The 15,766-nt window shown below is 44.2% G+C and overlaps 1 protein-coding gene across 6 annotated transcripts in view; it reads right to left on the reverse strand.

Annotated features, from left to right (window-relative positions):
• Positions 1 to 15,766, reverse strand: part of ARMC8 (armadillo repeat containing 8) — a 63,216-nt gene that overhangs the window by 33,126 nt on the left and 14,324 nt on the right. For 4 of the 6 annotated variants that reach the window (XM_064666682.1, XM_064666677.1, XM_064666678.1 and 1 more), the window contains 3 exons: positions 15,515 to 15,586; positions 4,063 to 4,205; positions 3,867 to 3,964 (listed from right to left, as the gene is read on the reverse strand). In XM_064666682.1, the coding sequence (XP_064522752.1) occupies positions 3,867 to 3,964; positions 4,063 to 4,205; positions 15,515 to 15,586 (313 nt within the window). The remainder of the gene's footprint in view (positions 1 to 3,866; positions 3,965 to 4,062; positions 4,206 to 15,514; positions 15,587 to 15,766) is intronic. The other 2 variants (XM_064666680.1, XM_064666679.1) reach the window with 1 other exon arrangement.

The raw sequence follows: 15,766 nt of genomic DNA on the forward strand, positions 1-15,766 counted from the left end.
CAACCCTAGTGAGTGAGATTGTGTCTACACTCATCATTGACAGTTAAAACACTGAGATTCACAAATCCATTAAAATACTGTCTGCTAACAAAAGTAGTTCCAGGCAACTTATGACAAAAATCTCTACATCACATGTATTGTAACAAAATCATCCAAACAGAACTCAGAGGGAATTAATAGCTGCAATTACCTGCTTGGATCTCAATACTTAATTTCTTCATATTCCTTTTTAACACTAAAACAAAATTTGTAAGATCTATTCCTCAAACATTTCTTCCTAGTAGAGGATTGCTCTTCTTTTTTCCAAGCCAGCAAACTGAAACGCTCCTATCCACCCAAATAACTCATATTCAAGCTCCATGAGCTAGAATTGATTATTTTGCAGGTCTCATTTTCAGGAAGCAGTTCAGCCTGGAGAACATTCAGCTCAGCCACCACAAAGAGCAGGAGGAAGGAAGGAGGGAAGCATTAGGAGCTGACCCAGATTCCTCCTTTGGTGGCAGCAATCCCTGAGCAGTGTGGGATCACTGCTCATTAAACACCTGGGTGTTAATCACTGTAACACAGCCTGATGCTCTCAATTGTTCCTGCTCCCTTTCTCCAGGTGACATCAGGTTTTCCATGCCAGCTGCCCAGGAAGGAGCAAGGAATGCCTCTCACTTGGCATCACCACTCACCTAAGCTGGAGATGGGGACATTGCTCAGACTGATTCCTCATGGTCTGAGCAGCACAGGCTCGTCCTGCTGCACTGCCTGCACTCTCCAAACTCCCTGGAAGGACAGACTCATTCCCAGCAGGGAAGGGGCCTCCTCCTGCCAGGCCAGCACAGCAGCAGAGACAGCAACTGCCCACTAAAATTGTACCTGGGTCCGCTGAGGAAGGGAAATGGGATCACAACTGAGAACATCTGTGAGGAAACATGGGCTAGAAGTGTTTTCTGACACGAAATCCATTCTTTTCGTTTTAAATGGAATAGTAAGAGTGGTAGTGACAGGATATCACTCCAACTGGATGTGCCTCAGTGCTTCAATCTGTGCAGCAAGTCAAAGCACACCCAGCTGTGGTGAGCTGGCTGCTTCCCACGGACACAACACCTCCCAGGATCACCTCAGAACTCAATCATCTTCACCTCAACAGTTCTCTCACCCCTGGACTCCACGTTACTCCACATTCCATGGGCAGGATGGTCACTCAATCCCTCTCAGCTCCAAAGCCTGATCCCCTCCTGTGCAGGAATTCTCCATAGGATGTGTTCACCTGGCACAGCAGGTCTGGATACAACCTGCTGTCACATCTCAGCATCAGCACTAAACCCCTGCTCGTTCTGAGAGCTCAGGGTTCATCCAGCTCAACACACCTATGGGTGGGGCTGCACATTTTCCCAGGACACATCCCAAGTTCCTACAGGAAACAGCCCAAATGTTTCCACCTCCGAAGAACTATTTTATCTGAAGAACTGAACACAATTAATTACACAAAACTGACACTATTTTATCCTTCAAGCTCCTGTCCATAAGGAAGGGTTCAAGAGCAAAGGTGTAGATCTGACACACAGCATTTCTGCTGGGAGAAATATCCAGGTCCCAGTGGATGATGTGGACCTGTTACAAACACAGAGAAATGCTTTAAGCAGCACTCTCTGAAGAACTTGTATTATTCTTGTATTTTAACTGAGAGCTCCTCTAAAACCTCTGGAGTGACTGTAACACCCCTGGAGATGTGGAGCTAACTCAGAACTCCTTGTCTTGGAAACAGTCCTGGCCAAGGTTTGAGAGAGAGTGTCCTCCGTGCAGTGAAACCACACAGAAATTCTGGGATAGTGTCCATCTTGGATACACTCAGGATCCAACCTTTCAGAAGTTTTCTCCAGAACTGCTGGGCAGGAATGAAAAGCCATTGACAAACTTAGTCTCCTACCTTTCAAAATAAACCTGACAAAGGCAGAATGAGGGAACTTGAAGATGTGAAGCTGCGTGGAAACGGTGACAGTCTCCCTGGAGCTGCTGGGTTTGGAACAAAGAGGGAGCAGAGAGGCCAAATGGGAACTTTAAATTCTTCCTATTATTCTCAGTGTGGCAAAGCAGAGTGTCTGTCATGAAGTGCTGATTAGGCCCATAATTACTCCTTTAATTGCAAAGCCAATGTCTCAACTGCTGCCTTGTGAAACACAGCCTGCAGCAGTGTGGGCTGTGGCTGCACCTTCCAGGAGACAGGAAAAACACCTCTCCTTTTCAAAGGATCTGCATTCACTACTTTTCAAATCATGGCTAGAAAAAAAGCAGATTTTTAGAAATAGGACCTTCAGCACAGTCATAAAATAATTAACTTCCAGGTGTCCAACTGGAATGGAAGATGGGAAGATGGGTATTACAGTTGGAACTAAGGAGCAAGGACTTCTCACCAGATGCTCATTTCCTGTAGTTATGATTAATTCCAGGACATCACACTGGCCTGAAGGACTGGGGTAGCAGTTCTGGTGTCACTGCTGTGCAGCAGAGAAGGCAAGGGATGAAACACAGACCCCAGGACCTTGGGCACACTGTTCCCACAACATCAGTGGTAATTTCTATGTTAATGCTGTTCTTTCCCATTTCTGTCCATACTCTTCCCTTTCCTTTCTCTCCAAGATATCAAATCTCTCCTCCAAGTAGGGAGCCATTAACAGTCTCTGCTGAGCACTGATCCCTGGGAAGAGGGATGGATGTTAAGGGACACAGTCATCTTTAGCCCTGACCAGAGGCTGAGAACAGGAAGCAGATGCCTCAGCAATTACCAACTCAGAGAGGCTGATTTGGGGGAATCTGGGAGCATGGAGTGGAGCCAAAGGAAGGAACAGACACACAGAGAGGAAGCTCTTGGATCACTCAGGAGAGGTGCCTTCAGTGGTCACACACACAGTGTGTGCTGAGGTTTGTTTCCTTGCTGAACAGCCAAAAAACAACTGGGAAAAAAGCAGTGAACAGTGGAGGACAAAACTGGCTGTTACCTACACACATCAAATACAAGGTGTGAAGAACTGCAGGAAGACTTCAGGAGGCAGACCAACTAGCAGATGAAGCTCAGGATAGATGTGTGGTAAGACTGAGTCTGTAGAAAACTGCAGGTTTACATACCTACTTCTGGAATGAAAATGTAGGAAATCATTGGAAAAGGAAGAGAGAACAAAACAGACATTACAGCACAGGAATTGGTTTTACCAATTACAGACACCTGATTGTAGAGAAGGGATGAAATCAGAGGCCAGCTGTGCCTCCTTCTCCTCCTTCCAAAAAAGAGGCAGTGCCTGAGTTTGAGCAAGGCCAGGGGACAGCAGTGCCTTCAGAGAGGGCTCTGCCCAGTCACCCCAAGAGGGGCAGCACCAACAGCCCCACTGTCACACACTCCCAGCTGATCTCGGCATAGCAACGGTGCAGGGACATTTCCCACCCTCCTGTCAGTTAAACACCAATCACACACAGAATAACTAAGAGCAGTGACATTTTGGAGGTGAAGCTCTTCCACTGGAAGTACAAAAACTAAGTAAGCATGCTTCCCTCTGGAGTGACAGGACTGTGTCAGACAAAATTAAGAAAGTAATGTTGCCAGTATAGATGTGGTAGTGTAAACACCATTTAGAGACAGCTTTTCTTCCTTAAGATTGCACAGAGGCCTGAAAATGTTAATTTTGTTCTTATCAGTGTGCTGTCAACCATCTCATATCAAACATGGCTATAAATGACAAGGGAGCCAGATACCTTCAATGTAGGTGAGAAATGCTGCTGCTGTCGGTCAAACACGCCCTTGTTACTACTGCACACAACAAGATTCTTCACTGCCACCACCTCTATAGGTTTTAAAAGGACATAATAATCTGCTTACAACTTACTGTGTACAGCAGATCCTCTGGAGTCACGGGACTGATGAAGATGGTCCGGAGGCATCGCAGGCAAGCTTCGATAAACTTCAAATCTGGGGACAGCAATCCTGCAAGGACAGGCAAAAGTGACCACTCAGCTCCATTATCTTTGCTTATTTCAGTCCTGTAGGAACATCTACTGACATGGAGCATGCAGGAGCAGTACCTTGCAGTAAGGCTGGGATAATATGGCAGTCTAGGAGGGATTTGACATTGTTCTCTGTGCCCATGGCAAGGCTGCCCAGGACCACGGCGCACTCCGTCCTCAGCTCCGTGCTCGAGCTCTCCTGCTGAAGTAAGTACAGCAACCTGCAAACAGAGTGATTTGTAGAGAAAAATTCAGATAAAGAGAAATTATAAATAAAAAAAAAATTAATCTGAATCCTGCTATGAAGTCCTTAATAAAAATACCAAGACTAAATAAGGGTAGATGAACACTTCATTGATATGAACCTTTTGACACTTGTTCCCACACAGGTTTCACTGGGTGTTATGGCAGAAAGACACCACAGTGCTTTTTCTCAAAAAGGCAGTGTCACAGTCCTGATATCCAGGATGAGGCCTGTCAGGATACCAGGGAGATCCCAAATTTCAATTAAAGGAAACGAGGCTGCAGCATGATGTCAGTGGAAAGGGAACCTCATGCACTCCCCTGACACCCAGGGACACAATTTCTGCTGACACCATGCTTGGTATCTTTAGCAATGATTTTTCTGGGTCACAACTGCAAAATAACTCCCTCCTCAAGCACAAGCAGGGGGGATGAGAGTACTCTGAGTTTGGAACACTGAGGAATGATCACATAAGAACACGAAGAAAGCCCAGGAATGTTTAATGTGCAGGAAGGCAGCTGAACTGCAGCTGAAGAGACTCACTTGGAGCCTAAAGCACATCTTTGCCAACTATGTCCCCATCAATTAGGATTCTTCCTACAGTACCAAGACACCCAGGAGTCCCTTTGAATGTGCTACAGGTTACATCAGAAGTACTTGAACCACAGCAGAGATCACCACAGTGCAGTCATGCAAAGAGCCCAGAGAGCAACCAGATTCCTGCCTCCCATCAGCACAGGAGATAATCACTGGGGCTCACATCAGCTTAGGATGAAAACAGTTTAATAACTAAAGGCTCCCACAATATACATCAGCAAAATGAACAGGTAAGATGAGCTGTAACTGAGACACAATTCCTCTGTACCTGTGACACAGACAGTCACTTCCCTGGAGTCACTGAGCTCAGACAGAAACATTGCCCATTTGGTAACACACTGCTGTGTCTGGTTTGAAAAGGTCTCTCCTAAAATGTACTGACACCTTCCCAAGGAGCAACAAGGAGACTGGGCAGGACAGAAGTAGGTACTCAGGTAAACAGATCCCTGAACAAAAATGCCCCAAAACCCGAATTCCCAATCCAAGGCAAGGGAAAAATAACCAGAAGCACAGTAGCCAAGTGCAATGTAGGAACATGGGTGTGGAATGGGCAGCCAGGGAAGTGCAAGCAGCCCCACAGAGACAGTGACACACAAGAGGATCTCCAGCACACACTCCAAGTGTTTCCCACTTACTAAGGCACAAAGTGCTTCTTGGAGTCCCCTACACTTCAAACCTACAGGAAAAGGCCAACATAGCTCAGCCTGTCCCAGGAGAAAGCTGAGATCAAAGGTCTCTTCCCTACCTATAAGTTGCACATTCACTCCATAAAATCCAGGCTATCCCAGGCAGCAGATGATTTACCAAGCTCTTGGAGAGGAACAGCAAAGGAACTCCCCGGAATTCCCTAACAATTTATTTGGATGAAAAGTTTTCTGCCTGTGGATCAGTGAGGAACCTGCTTTGCTCCCAAGGCAGGTTTGCCAGCAGCCAGGGAGTGCTGGGGTCACGTGTGCCACTGGGATGGGGCCAATCCCATGGAGGGAAGATCTCCAAAATACAGGCACATACCAAAAAGATTAAATAGCATTTCTTCCTGAGTACAAACAAAACAGTTGAAATGTGGCAGAAAATTAATGTGTGTGATGCAAGAAACCCCAAAAGCACAGGTATCTTTCCTCCTTTCAACTTCCTTTGGATTCAATGGATCAGACTGGCATAAATTCAGGACAGCAGAGATTTCCTGAATCATTGCTGTTTTCTTTAACCTGCTCCTTCCACAAACTTATCAAAGGCATCCAGGTTCTTTGTCCCAGGTTGTCTGGTTTACCTGAAAGGCCATTTATTCCTGATATTTAGAAACCTCTCCTAATTTCTTGTATAGATCTATTCCTGATTGACACCATTTTGATAGAGCAAACATATTATCCTTTAATTTGTATCCATTCTTCCCAGTTCCCACAGTGCCCAGTTAATAGTCCTGAGGCACTTTGGCCCAGACCAGCACTGGGTCAGTGGGGCTGATCTGCTGCTCTTCCTCTCACTGAGGGTCCTGCAATACTGACAGGGCAAGGGATGCCAAAAAGGCTCAGAGGATCAGTTGTTCCACACAAGCATCTCTCACACATTTGTGCAAACCCAAAATTAACCACACCTACATTACCAGCCTCTGGGAAAGGAACAAAACTGATACTGCAGGCAATTAAATTACATGTTTCTAAAGCTCCAAGTTCTGGTGCTGTATTATTTGAAGTATCAGCTGTGCCATGGCCAAGGTGAAGATCAGTGCTGTTTCTGAGGGAGTACAAAAGAAGCAAAATACATAATCATTGTTTTGCAGAATCATCACAAAGGAAAACCAGCGCTCCACTTGCAATCCCAGAGGGAGTGGATAACCTTGCACTGCTGTTGCTGCTCCACAGACACCTGGGTTTGTTCCCTGCCTTGTACATCAGGTGAGGACACACAGGAAGACACAAATGCACTGAGTGATCCCAGCTAAAATTCATCCTGGAAAAGATGGGAAGTTTTGTCTGGACACTGAGCTCCCATATGGAAAGTACAATCTCATCTACTGTTCTAACTCTGACTGACTCCTCTGTTGTATGAGTTGGTAAATATTGATCCAATCAGTAATTTAAAAATGTCAGTAGCCATCACCTTTTTTAAATAGCTTTCAATAACCTAGAGGTAAATTTGGAAATTCAAGACTATTTCCTTCCATTTTCACTAGGAAGTCCTGAAAACCTGCTCTGAGGTGCATCTTCCCTGTACAGATCACACCAGTGGCCTTCTCTGATTACTAAGGACTGGGATGAAAACTCTGCTCCTTATACCCAGAAATGTTCAGTCACAGAATCACAGAATCACTGAGGCTGGAAAAGCCCTCTAAGATCGAGCCCAACCATTCCCCCAGCACTGCCAAGGCCACCACTGTCCCCAAGTGCCACATCCACGTGGCTGTTAAATCCCTCCAGGGATGGGGGCTCCACCACTGCCCTGAGCAGCTGTGCCAGGGCTGAACAACCCTTTTCCATGATGGAATTCTCCCTCACACCCAACCTGACCCTCCCCTGGCACAGCCTGAGGCTGTTCCCTCTCCTCCTGTCCCTTGTTCCCTGGGAGCAGAGCCCGACCCCCCCCCAACTCCCCCCTCCTGTCAGGGGGTTGCAGATCCAGAAGGTCCCCCCTGAGCCTCCTTTTCTCCAGGCTGAGCCCCCCCAGCTCCCTCAGCCCCTCCTGCTGCTCCAGCCCCTTCCCAGCTCCGTTCCCTTCCCTGCACATGCTCCAGACCCTCAATATCATGTCCTAAAAAGACCTTTTTCTTTTCCCCCCCAAAGGATTTTTACCAAATTCAAAAGCACCCCAAATTCTGGAGGTTGTTCTCTTCCAAGGAAAGTAATTGCTATTTTCTTTCCCTTTAACACTCCACACTGGGAACAGATGTTACAGCAATGCTGCTGCTAAAGAGTGAAAATTAACCACACCAACTATAATCTACAGTCTTTCTATGTGCTTAAAATAGAAAGCCTTAACTAAGCTTTATAATTAGTGAAGATCAAAATTTAAGTTCAGACTTTATATGCAATAAGTTTCTGAAATATTAATAATATCCTTTTCTACATCTTTAAAATAAGTGTGTGTTTCAGACTACGTTTTCCACAGAGCTAGACAACCGTATTATAATATTTTCTATTTCTGTCTTTAAAAGACAGAACTGACACCAAGTAACATTGAAAATTAAGTAGTTACATGACAAACTATGAAACTACAAAAAGTTTCAAGTCAGCAGAATCCATATAACCACTGAAGATGAAACTGTGCATTAATAAACTACTGTCAATCACTAAAGACAAAGATCACATCCTTCTACTGTCCCAAGGAATATCCTGGACTGGTGTGCTGTTCCAAGGGTCTAGCCCAGACAAATCCAGCAAAGATGGAATTCATTCCTCCCATATATTAATATCAACAGGATGAAAAGGTAGAAAAATGGCAAATACTTGCAGGGGGTAATTTGGATTTTGGAAATTTCAAAAACATGACTAAGGTACTTGTCCATAGCCCACATTTTAAGAACAGGCTGTCCCTGCATAACCTGGATCCCTGATCTCCAGCCTTATCCCCTATCAGCCACCTCTCTGACTTCTCATCCTGCAGAAATACTGGGCTCTGCTCTGAACCATGACTCACTTTCATAGAGCCCAAGAGCTTCTGGAGAAGCCAAAGGCACAGAACAGATACTGTGGAACAGCAAAAAGGGGCTCCTGTTCCTGTTGGCTCTCTGCAACCCATGATCCTGCAGTGAAGCTCATCACAATGAGACAGGACAGGAAATAAAGCAATGGAAAGATCTCACAACATCTTCAAGAACATTAATCCGAGGTTTTAAAATGCAATATTTGGACTTTTTTCAAATGTCTACAAGGCTCCTTAAGATAATTTTCTCTAACATTTATACAGAGTACCTGTTCCTCCATTTGTCCCTGCCCTTCTAAGGACAATGAACTGATTAAAGCCTCTTTCTCAGATGTCAGGAATGTATCCAGGCAGTCATACCCAAAGGAGGAAGGTCAGCAAATCCATCCAGAGACACTTCAATGAACTCCAGTGATGCACTCTGAGCCACTGATCAGACTCACCTGGGAAAACCACAGATTGTATAAAGCAGAAAAGGAAAGCAGCTGCTGAACAAGAGGTAACTACAGTGCAAGGGAGGTAAACAGTGCAGATTTTCCTGGTTTTGAGGATGATTGAGTTGGGGGAGGAGCACCAGAGTTCCACAGTGTAAAACAGACATGTGTGACTTAGACCTCACCAATCCAGCCTGAACACGGACCTCATTCAGTTAAAAATAACAGGAATTTCCTCTCTGACACTCCAGCCCACTTCCAAATTGTCACAAAAGCCTCTGAAGTTAAGACACCTGGGAAGGAGATGAAAGTCAGCACTTCCTCAAACCCCACAGCAGGTAGTGGAGACAAAGCTCAGGGTAACAGTTTGATGAAGCTTAAGACACCTTTTATCAAAGTATATGAATCAATAGAGCTTTAATTCAGCCTTGATTATCTGAATATTTATTATTAGTTCCCTTGCAAAAGCGATGAAAACGCTATTTGCTGGAATTACCACAATTCTGATTACATCTTTTTCTGCCTGGAAGATTCTTGTCTTCCAGTCCACTGAAGACCCAGGAACTCTACCATGGAAGGACAGATGATGGAGGCACTCCTGAGGTGTCTGATTTACTGCAGGCTGACAGGACATGGAATAAAAAGCTGCCCCAGGCACAGAGGTTGAGCTCTGAAGGCACTGCAAGTCCCAGTGAGAGTCAATCCCAAACTGTGGACTCAATTAATGGATGAGAATAGCTCAAACAAGATAGGGTAACACACTTTTTTTCAAAAAATTGCTCTTTTTAAGGTTTTTTGGCATTACTTTTCAGACATAACAGGAAGCAATCACTGGCCACAGAATTTTCCAAAACAAGAATGAAGTATAATTTCAAAAGTACTCAGAATAATTTCTGTATGACAACATCTGAAGTGACAAATAAAATAGTTATGGATTCTTACACACAAGGACTCAAAAATATGAGTGATTTTTATGACTCTTAGTCAAAGAAATCTATCCTGCAGTGAGATGTCACAGTCTCCCTTCAGGAAGCGACAAGGCCATTCCACATCTCCAGAGGTTGGATCCGAGGGCCTGGGCTAACTCTGCTCCCTCAGGAACCTGCACAGCACAGATAACTGCTGCTGAAACAGTTCAGACACCACCAGCAGTACTGTCAGCTTCCTAGAAGAGCCAAGTGGAGCAGTATCCACTGTTATGAGTAGGGAATTTAGCTGCAAAGAAAGCTTTTCCTCTGGGAATAACACAAGGAGTCTCAGCTTACAGCTCCAGTAATTTATCCTAATGCTGAGACATCCTCACTTGCATTAATATTCCATGAGTTGTTCCATACACACCACAAAACCTGCATCCAATCTGACTCTCGTTCACTTAACGAAATCCAATATTGGGGAGTTTTAATATCTGAAGTTGTTCACACGTGCACACTTTTGGAGTGACTTGAAGGATGTTCAAGTTGCTGCAGAACGGCCTCTCCTCTTGGTTACTCCTCCAAAAACCTCATACCCAATGCATTAGCACTGTCAGATCTGCAGTCTGTGTCAGCTAAATTTATTCCAGTTTTTCCCCCTAAGACCACTCCATGAATCATTCAGCAAAACATAAATACATCCTGTCTTTGCAGCCATTTATACAAGAATGTGGGATCAACACACAGCCCCTGAAGCCAAACATCAAGGCACTTACACAAACAACACTCACAGCTTTTTAACATACACAGTGAATTACACTGCTTCAGTTTAGTACTGTTCTTGAGATGACAAAAGCTTTCTGCTTCACAAAAAATGTGTTAATAGGCATTATATAAAGCAACATCTTCATCCAGTCTTGCTTCAACCATCTTATGACTTTGCTCAAGATTGATGTCTTGTAAGCTCCTCACTGAACTGTTCATTCCATTTACCTTTACAAAACATCAACATTCAAACTTTATTCTACGTCTTCCAGAAATTCCTGTGTGGAAGTATTTTTATCACATTAGAACATCAGCCAGCCTATGACCACCATCTGAAAAACTACTGCTCATTTAGACAAACCAGCTCTAAAAGGTCTTTGTCTGAGGGTGCCAAGCGACCTTAAAACAAAATCCAAAGTGTTCTGACTTCCCATTCACCTGCAGCTTGAAATTCTCCACTGTTCACAAAAAGATCAAACTATATTCCCACTGAGTTTGACATCACTATCCAATATCCAGCATCTGCACATGAAACAGGACATCAAGAACATATTTTTTTAGTATTTTTGGACAGATTTGACTCTTACAGCACCCTAGGAACAAATAACACAATATATCGTAAAGCTACTTTCTACACAACATTTTTAAACCCCAAACTTAAATTCTAACAAAAACACACAGCAGCAGAGGTGCTATCAGAGGTACAGGTTCCATTAGATCAGGCACTTCAGAGACAGGGGCCTGCACAGCCTTTAAACAAGTTCTGCTGACTGCAAATATTTGCCTTGACTCGCATGCACTTCAGAGCTGGGCCAGAAGAAGACTGGAACAAGGTTATCTACCACCCTCGTGGAGAGGGTTAGTCCTCATTAAGAGACACCTCATTATGCAACCAGGCCCTGACTCCTATTTAAGACAAAAGCAAGGAGAAGCACAGGGAGAGCCCCTGCTCTCCACCTCTTTCTCGGCTCCAGGGCAAAGGAAACCTTGAAAATTATCAGCAGGGCAGGTGAGGCTCCTTCCCCTGAGCACACCAACCCCAACATCTGGGCACAGATCCCAACCCTGTGGCGTACACGACGCCAAGGATCCCAGTGCCCAGTGCAGGAAGAACAGAATAAGGCATCAGGAAACTGCGCCTTGGCCTCATAAGGAGGTCCAAGAGGTCTGGACTGAACACCTCATTAATGGGCCTGGGACAGAGCCACCAAAGGCATTTTCCTTCTCATCTTTTTTAGTAGCAAAGCAGCAGACTTTTCTTATTTTTTGCAAACTCTAAAAGAATACTGCCTGAAGGAATCTGATTATGTTTAACAATAAACTGAAATATAAAATCTCAGAGGTGTCCATGTTGGTGTGTTCAACAGCCCTAGAAATGATTTAAAACCTCAATAAATTCTATTAGTTTTCACTTCCACAGACAACCTGACAGAATGCTGGGCAGAACTGATGATTCAAACGATGGCAGAGAAAGGAATCCATCAGCACTTCTACAGGCCCTTTAAAATGTGCTCCAAAGAACCCCTAACAAATGACTTAGGGAAAGGTTACAGTTGACTACGTAAGGTTCTTTGAGGTGCACCTACCTAGAGAAAGCCTTGGGAAAAAGGACAGTACCACCTTACAGCTCCAAAGAATTGACTGTGTGACAAGAGAACAATCAGCTGGAAGTCAGAAAATCATTTTTGGTAAGTGACAAGAATGATTTAGTGTTTTTGTCAAAAGTCTTGGGTGGCTGGGATTAAGATTTGATTTTAAAACTCTGTATTCATTTTGGAGCAAAGGAATAACTGAAGCTCCTAATGAGAAACTACCTTGAAAGTGGATTAGACTTTAAATATTGCACTCTCAGCAATAAGTAGATCAGTACTTACTTGACTCAGGGAAGGTTTTTGACAGGTAACACAAGGGACAGGCAGACAGCCCTGCTCTGCTGGCTGGAATGGAACCCTCCTGCTCCATGCTCTGCCCTCCACCAGCTGAAGGGAGAGAGGAAACACATCCCAGGAGCAAAGGGCCCCTCGGTGGCTGGATGAGCAAGCAGCAACGCTGCATCTCTCCAGTGCTCCACAGGCCTAACACTGACTCACAGCTACTTACTCACGTGTTCAGTTCACTGAATGCTTCTCTTTTCCAATTCCATCTCTCAGCAGTTACAACTGGGAGAACTGGGAGCAGCAGCACTGCAGACTAAGTGCTAAAGAACACGGGTTAGTCAGTTCAGAAGCCCTATGAGAGTGACAGACAGGAACAACTCACATTTGAACTGAGTACTCAGGCATTTTCCTGGGAATTAGGCTGGGAGAACAACTGATGGAAAGCATTAAATCCTGAACTTGGGCTCTGAGGAGGTGTCTGCCATGGAGACAGACACAAAAGCTGCAGTATTTGTTGTCATAAAACTGTTGAGTAAAGGAGCACACCAATAATTATTCTGGCCTTCCTCGGTCTCTGCTGGCACTTATGTGTGGGAGAAGGGAAAAAAAGGTGAAGGACAGTACAAGTAGGAAACCACTTTTAGACAAGGCTAAGTTTGCCTGACACTGAAAGATCAGGACCTGAAAATACCTCTTCCCCTCCAAACCGTAGAAATGCTATTTTCTGGGATTGCTGCTAGAAAGTAACAGTTTCAAACAGTAACTATTCTGCAGTCCTGACAAAGGGGCCCGAGGCCAGCATTCCATGAGAATTGAAATTCCCTGATTCTGGGAAGAGATACAGAAAATCTTTTCTTTAGAAACAAAATCCACATACAGGCTTGGCTACATTTACATTCTGAACATCCAGGACCATGTCTGTGCACACATTTGTACAGTTTTAACACCTCTTAGTTCGTTAAGTCCAGACATGGCAATTCTGCCAGCTTTCTTCAATCACCTTGGTTTTTCTTAGCACCCCCTTCAAAACCAGGGGTCAGTGGTGACCACAGGTCAGGCTGAACTTCAAAGGGCCTAAAAAAAAACTCATTTAAGGTATAGATACATCTCCCTCTCCAAAGATGACACCACTGAACAGCTCATGGACTCAGGAGGCCACAGGCCCAGAGTTGACAGCAATGCAGTCATTTTTCCAGCATGGAGACCTTCCAGGGACTTTGCATTTCTTTCCAAGCAGCAGTCTAATAGTGTAAAATAATAGGGCTATTACACAAATATCAATAGTATTTGGGCCCATTTCAAACACAAGATACTTCCTAGACTTGTTTCCAAACCTCACGAGTCTGTTCTAACATGTGAACCCACTGTTTTCTTCTCCACCAAGTGTAAGGTCTGAAGGAGTTCTTTGACTCTAAAGGGTCTTTTCTGAAAAAGCTTGCTGGAGGAACACTTGGGGAAGAAGGGGGAAGCAAGAAATGGGTAAACAAGAAGCTGAACCACAGGACCAAGCAGCAGCAGAAGAATCCTAACAATTCCCAGGCCACCAGAGGAAAGAATCAACTTCCCCTGGGAGGCTGCGCTCAAACTCTGGGAAAGGGAAACTGTTCCCCTTGTTGACTTTGCAGGAGACCCAAACCAAAGGATGGCAGTTTGCTCACTCCTCTGCTTTTTGAGGGAGGTGTGGCTCTGCAGACTGGAATTCCACAGGTGCCCCTATCTAACAAAAAAAGCCAATGGACTCCCTCCACCTTGACAGAGCCCAACCAAAAGAGTTCTCTCATCCAAATGGTCTATAAAGTGTTTAAGTCTGTCTGCAGCACTTTGTGGAAATCCTACAGGAAGGCACCTGGGGGCAGATGATGTCACTTAGGTCACAGCCACTGAGAAGTGTCCTTTCTCACAATTATCCAGCCCATTTACCTTCATCTATTCTCCTCGTCTGAAAGCCTTGATATTGGATTTCCTGTCATTGGAAAAAAACTTGTCCTGAAGTGAGGACAAGGGTGATAGTTGTTTTTTAAGATTTTTCCAAATCTAGTCATTTACTTGCAGTTCTAGATTAACTATTTAATTTACCCAGGCAGCCAGAAGGCACTAGCAACAACAAAGAGAAAACCACTTGTGCATTTTCATTCCTGGGCACAGAACAAGTAGCAGCAGAAAGCAGGAAAACTGAAGGAACACAAGTCCTACAAAATGCAAGAACAGGCAGAGTCCAGATTTGGAAGTTGGAGATCCTCTGTCACTTTTCAAATGGGAACCACAACAGTCAGCAGGAGTTGCAAAACTCCCTTAGGGCCTGCTGCTCAAAGACATTCCTTAAAACTTCCCATCATCTTCAACAAATGTCCACTTCAATCTTTCCATCTCATGTGAAGTCTTCTCTTCACCTGTTTGTATTCAGTCAAAACAGAAGATAATCCAGCAGGTTTTGTGGAGGGGGTGTCCCCACTGCTAATCCCTAGAGAATTTCAAGGGCTGGCCTTGACACAAACTCAGTCTGTGAGAGAGAAGATATTCTCTGCAAATAAAAAGCATTTTTGACAAGCCAGCAGCAGCTCTCAAGCTCATCAGCTGAAGCAGCAAGGCAGCAATAAAGTATGATCAATGGGGCTTAATCCTCTGAAGCAGGTGGAGAAGACAAGCAAATTATCTCAGATGTTTTTTAATATTTTTAAATAAAATCTTTAACACAGCCTTAAACATTTTCAGTTATGAACTCACCAGGCAATTGGCTGAAGAACAGGATTAAGGTACAACCACTTCCATCCATCATTGATATCAATGTCAAAAATTAGATTTGATTCCTGAGCTGATAAAGTTTAATAAAAATCACCAGGACTACTTTAGAGAATTCTATGAAATTCTAAATTAAAAGCATTACTCAACAGCCTGTTCTGTAATACATGACTTTAACAGATATTTCAAGTCTCTCTCAGTTACATTACAGCAAGTATTCAGTCAACTACAATCAAAATTAAAACAAAAAAGTGCCTGTGATCTAAGGCTCATTATTCCAGACCTGTTGTCAATCAGTGAAAAGGAGAGTAGCAAAGGACATACCTTGGAACTGCTCCCAAAACAATCAAGTTGGCTTTTTGTTTGTTGTTTCCAATTACAGCATTTTTCATATCTCTGTAAATCCAGAAAGAAAAACAAACCCTGGTAAATTACGCTGAGGTACTGAGGGCTTATCTTAGAATTTCCCATTTCCATGAAGGCTTAGCAAGCAGTTTTGCACATGTCCATGCTGCACTACAGACTGAGCAGTGCTCCAGGGCACAGTGTCCTCAGCCCACAGGTAACACCCAGAGC

The sequence above is a fragment of the Pseudopipra pipra genome, chromosome 10, assembly GCF_036250125.1.
Source record: "Pseudopipra pipra isolate bDixPip1 chromosome 10, bDixPip1.hap1, whole genome shotgun sequence".
NCBI classification, from domain to species: domain Eukaryota; kingdom Metazoa; phylum Chordata; class Aves; order Passeriformes; family Pipridae; genus Pseudopipra; species Pseudopipra pipra.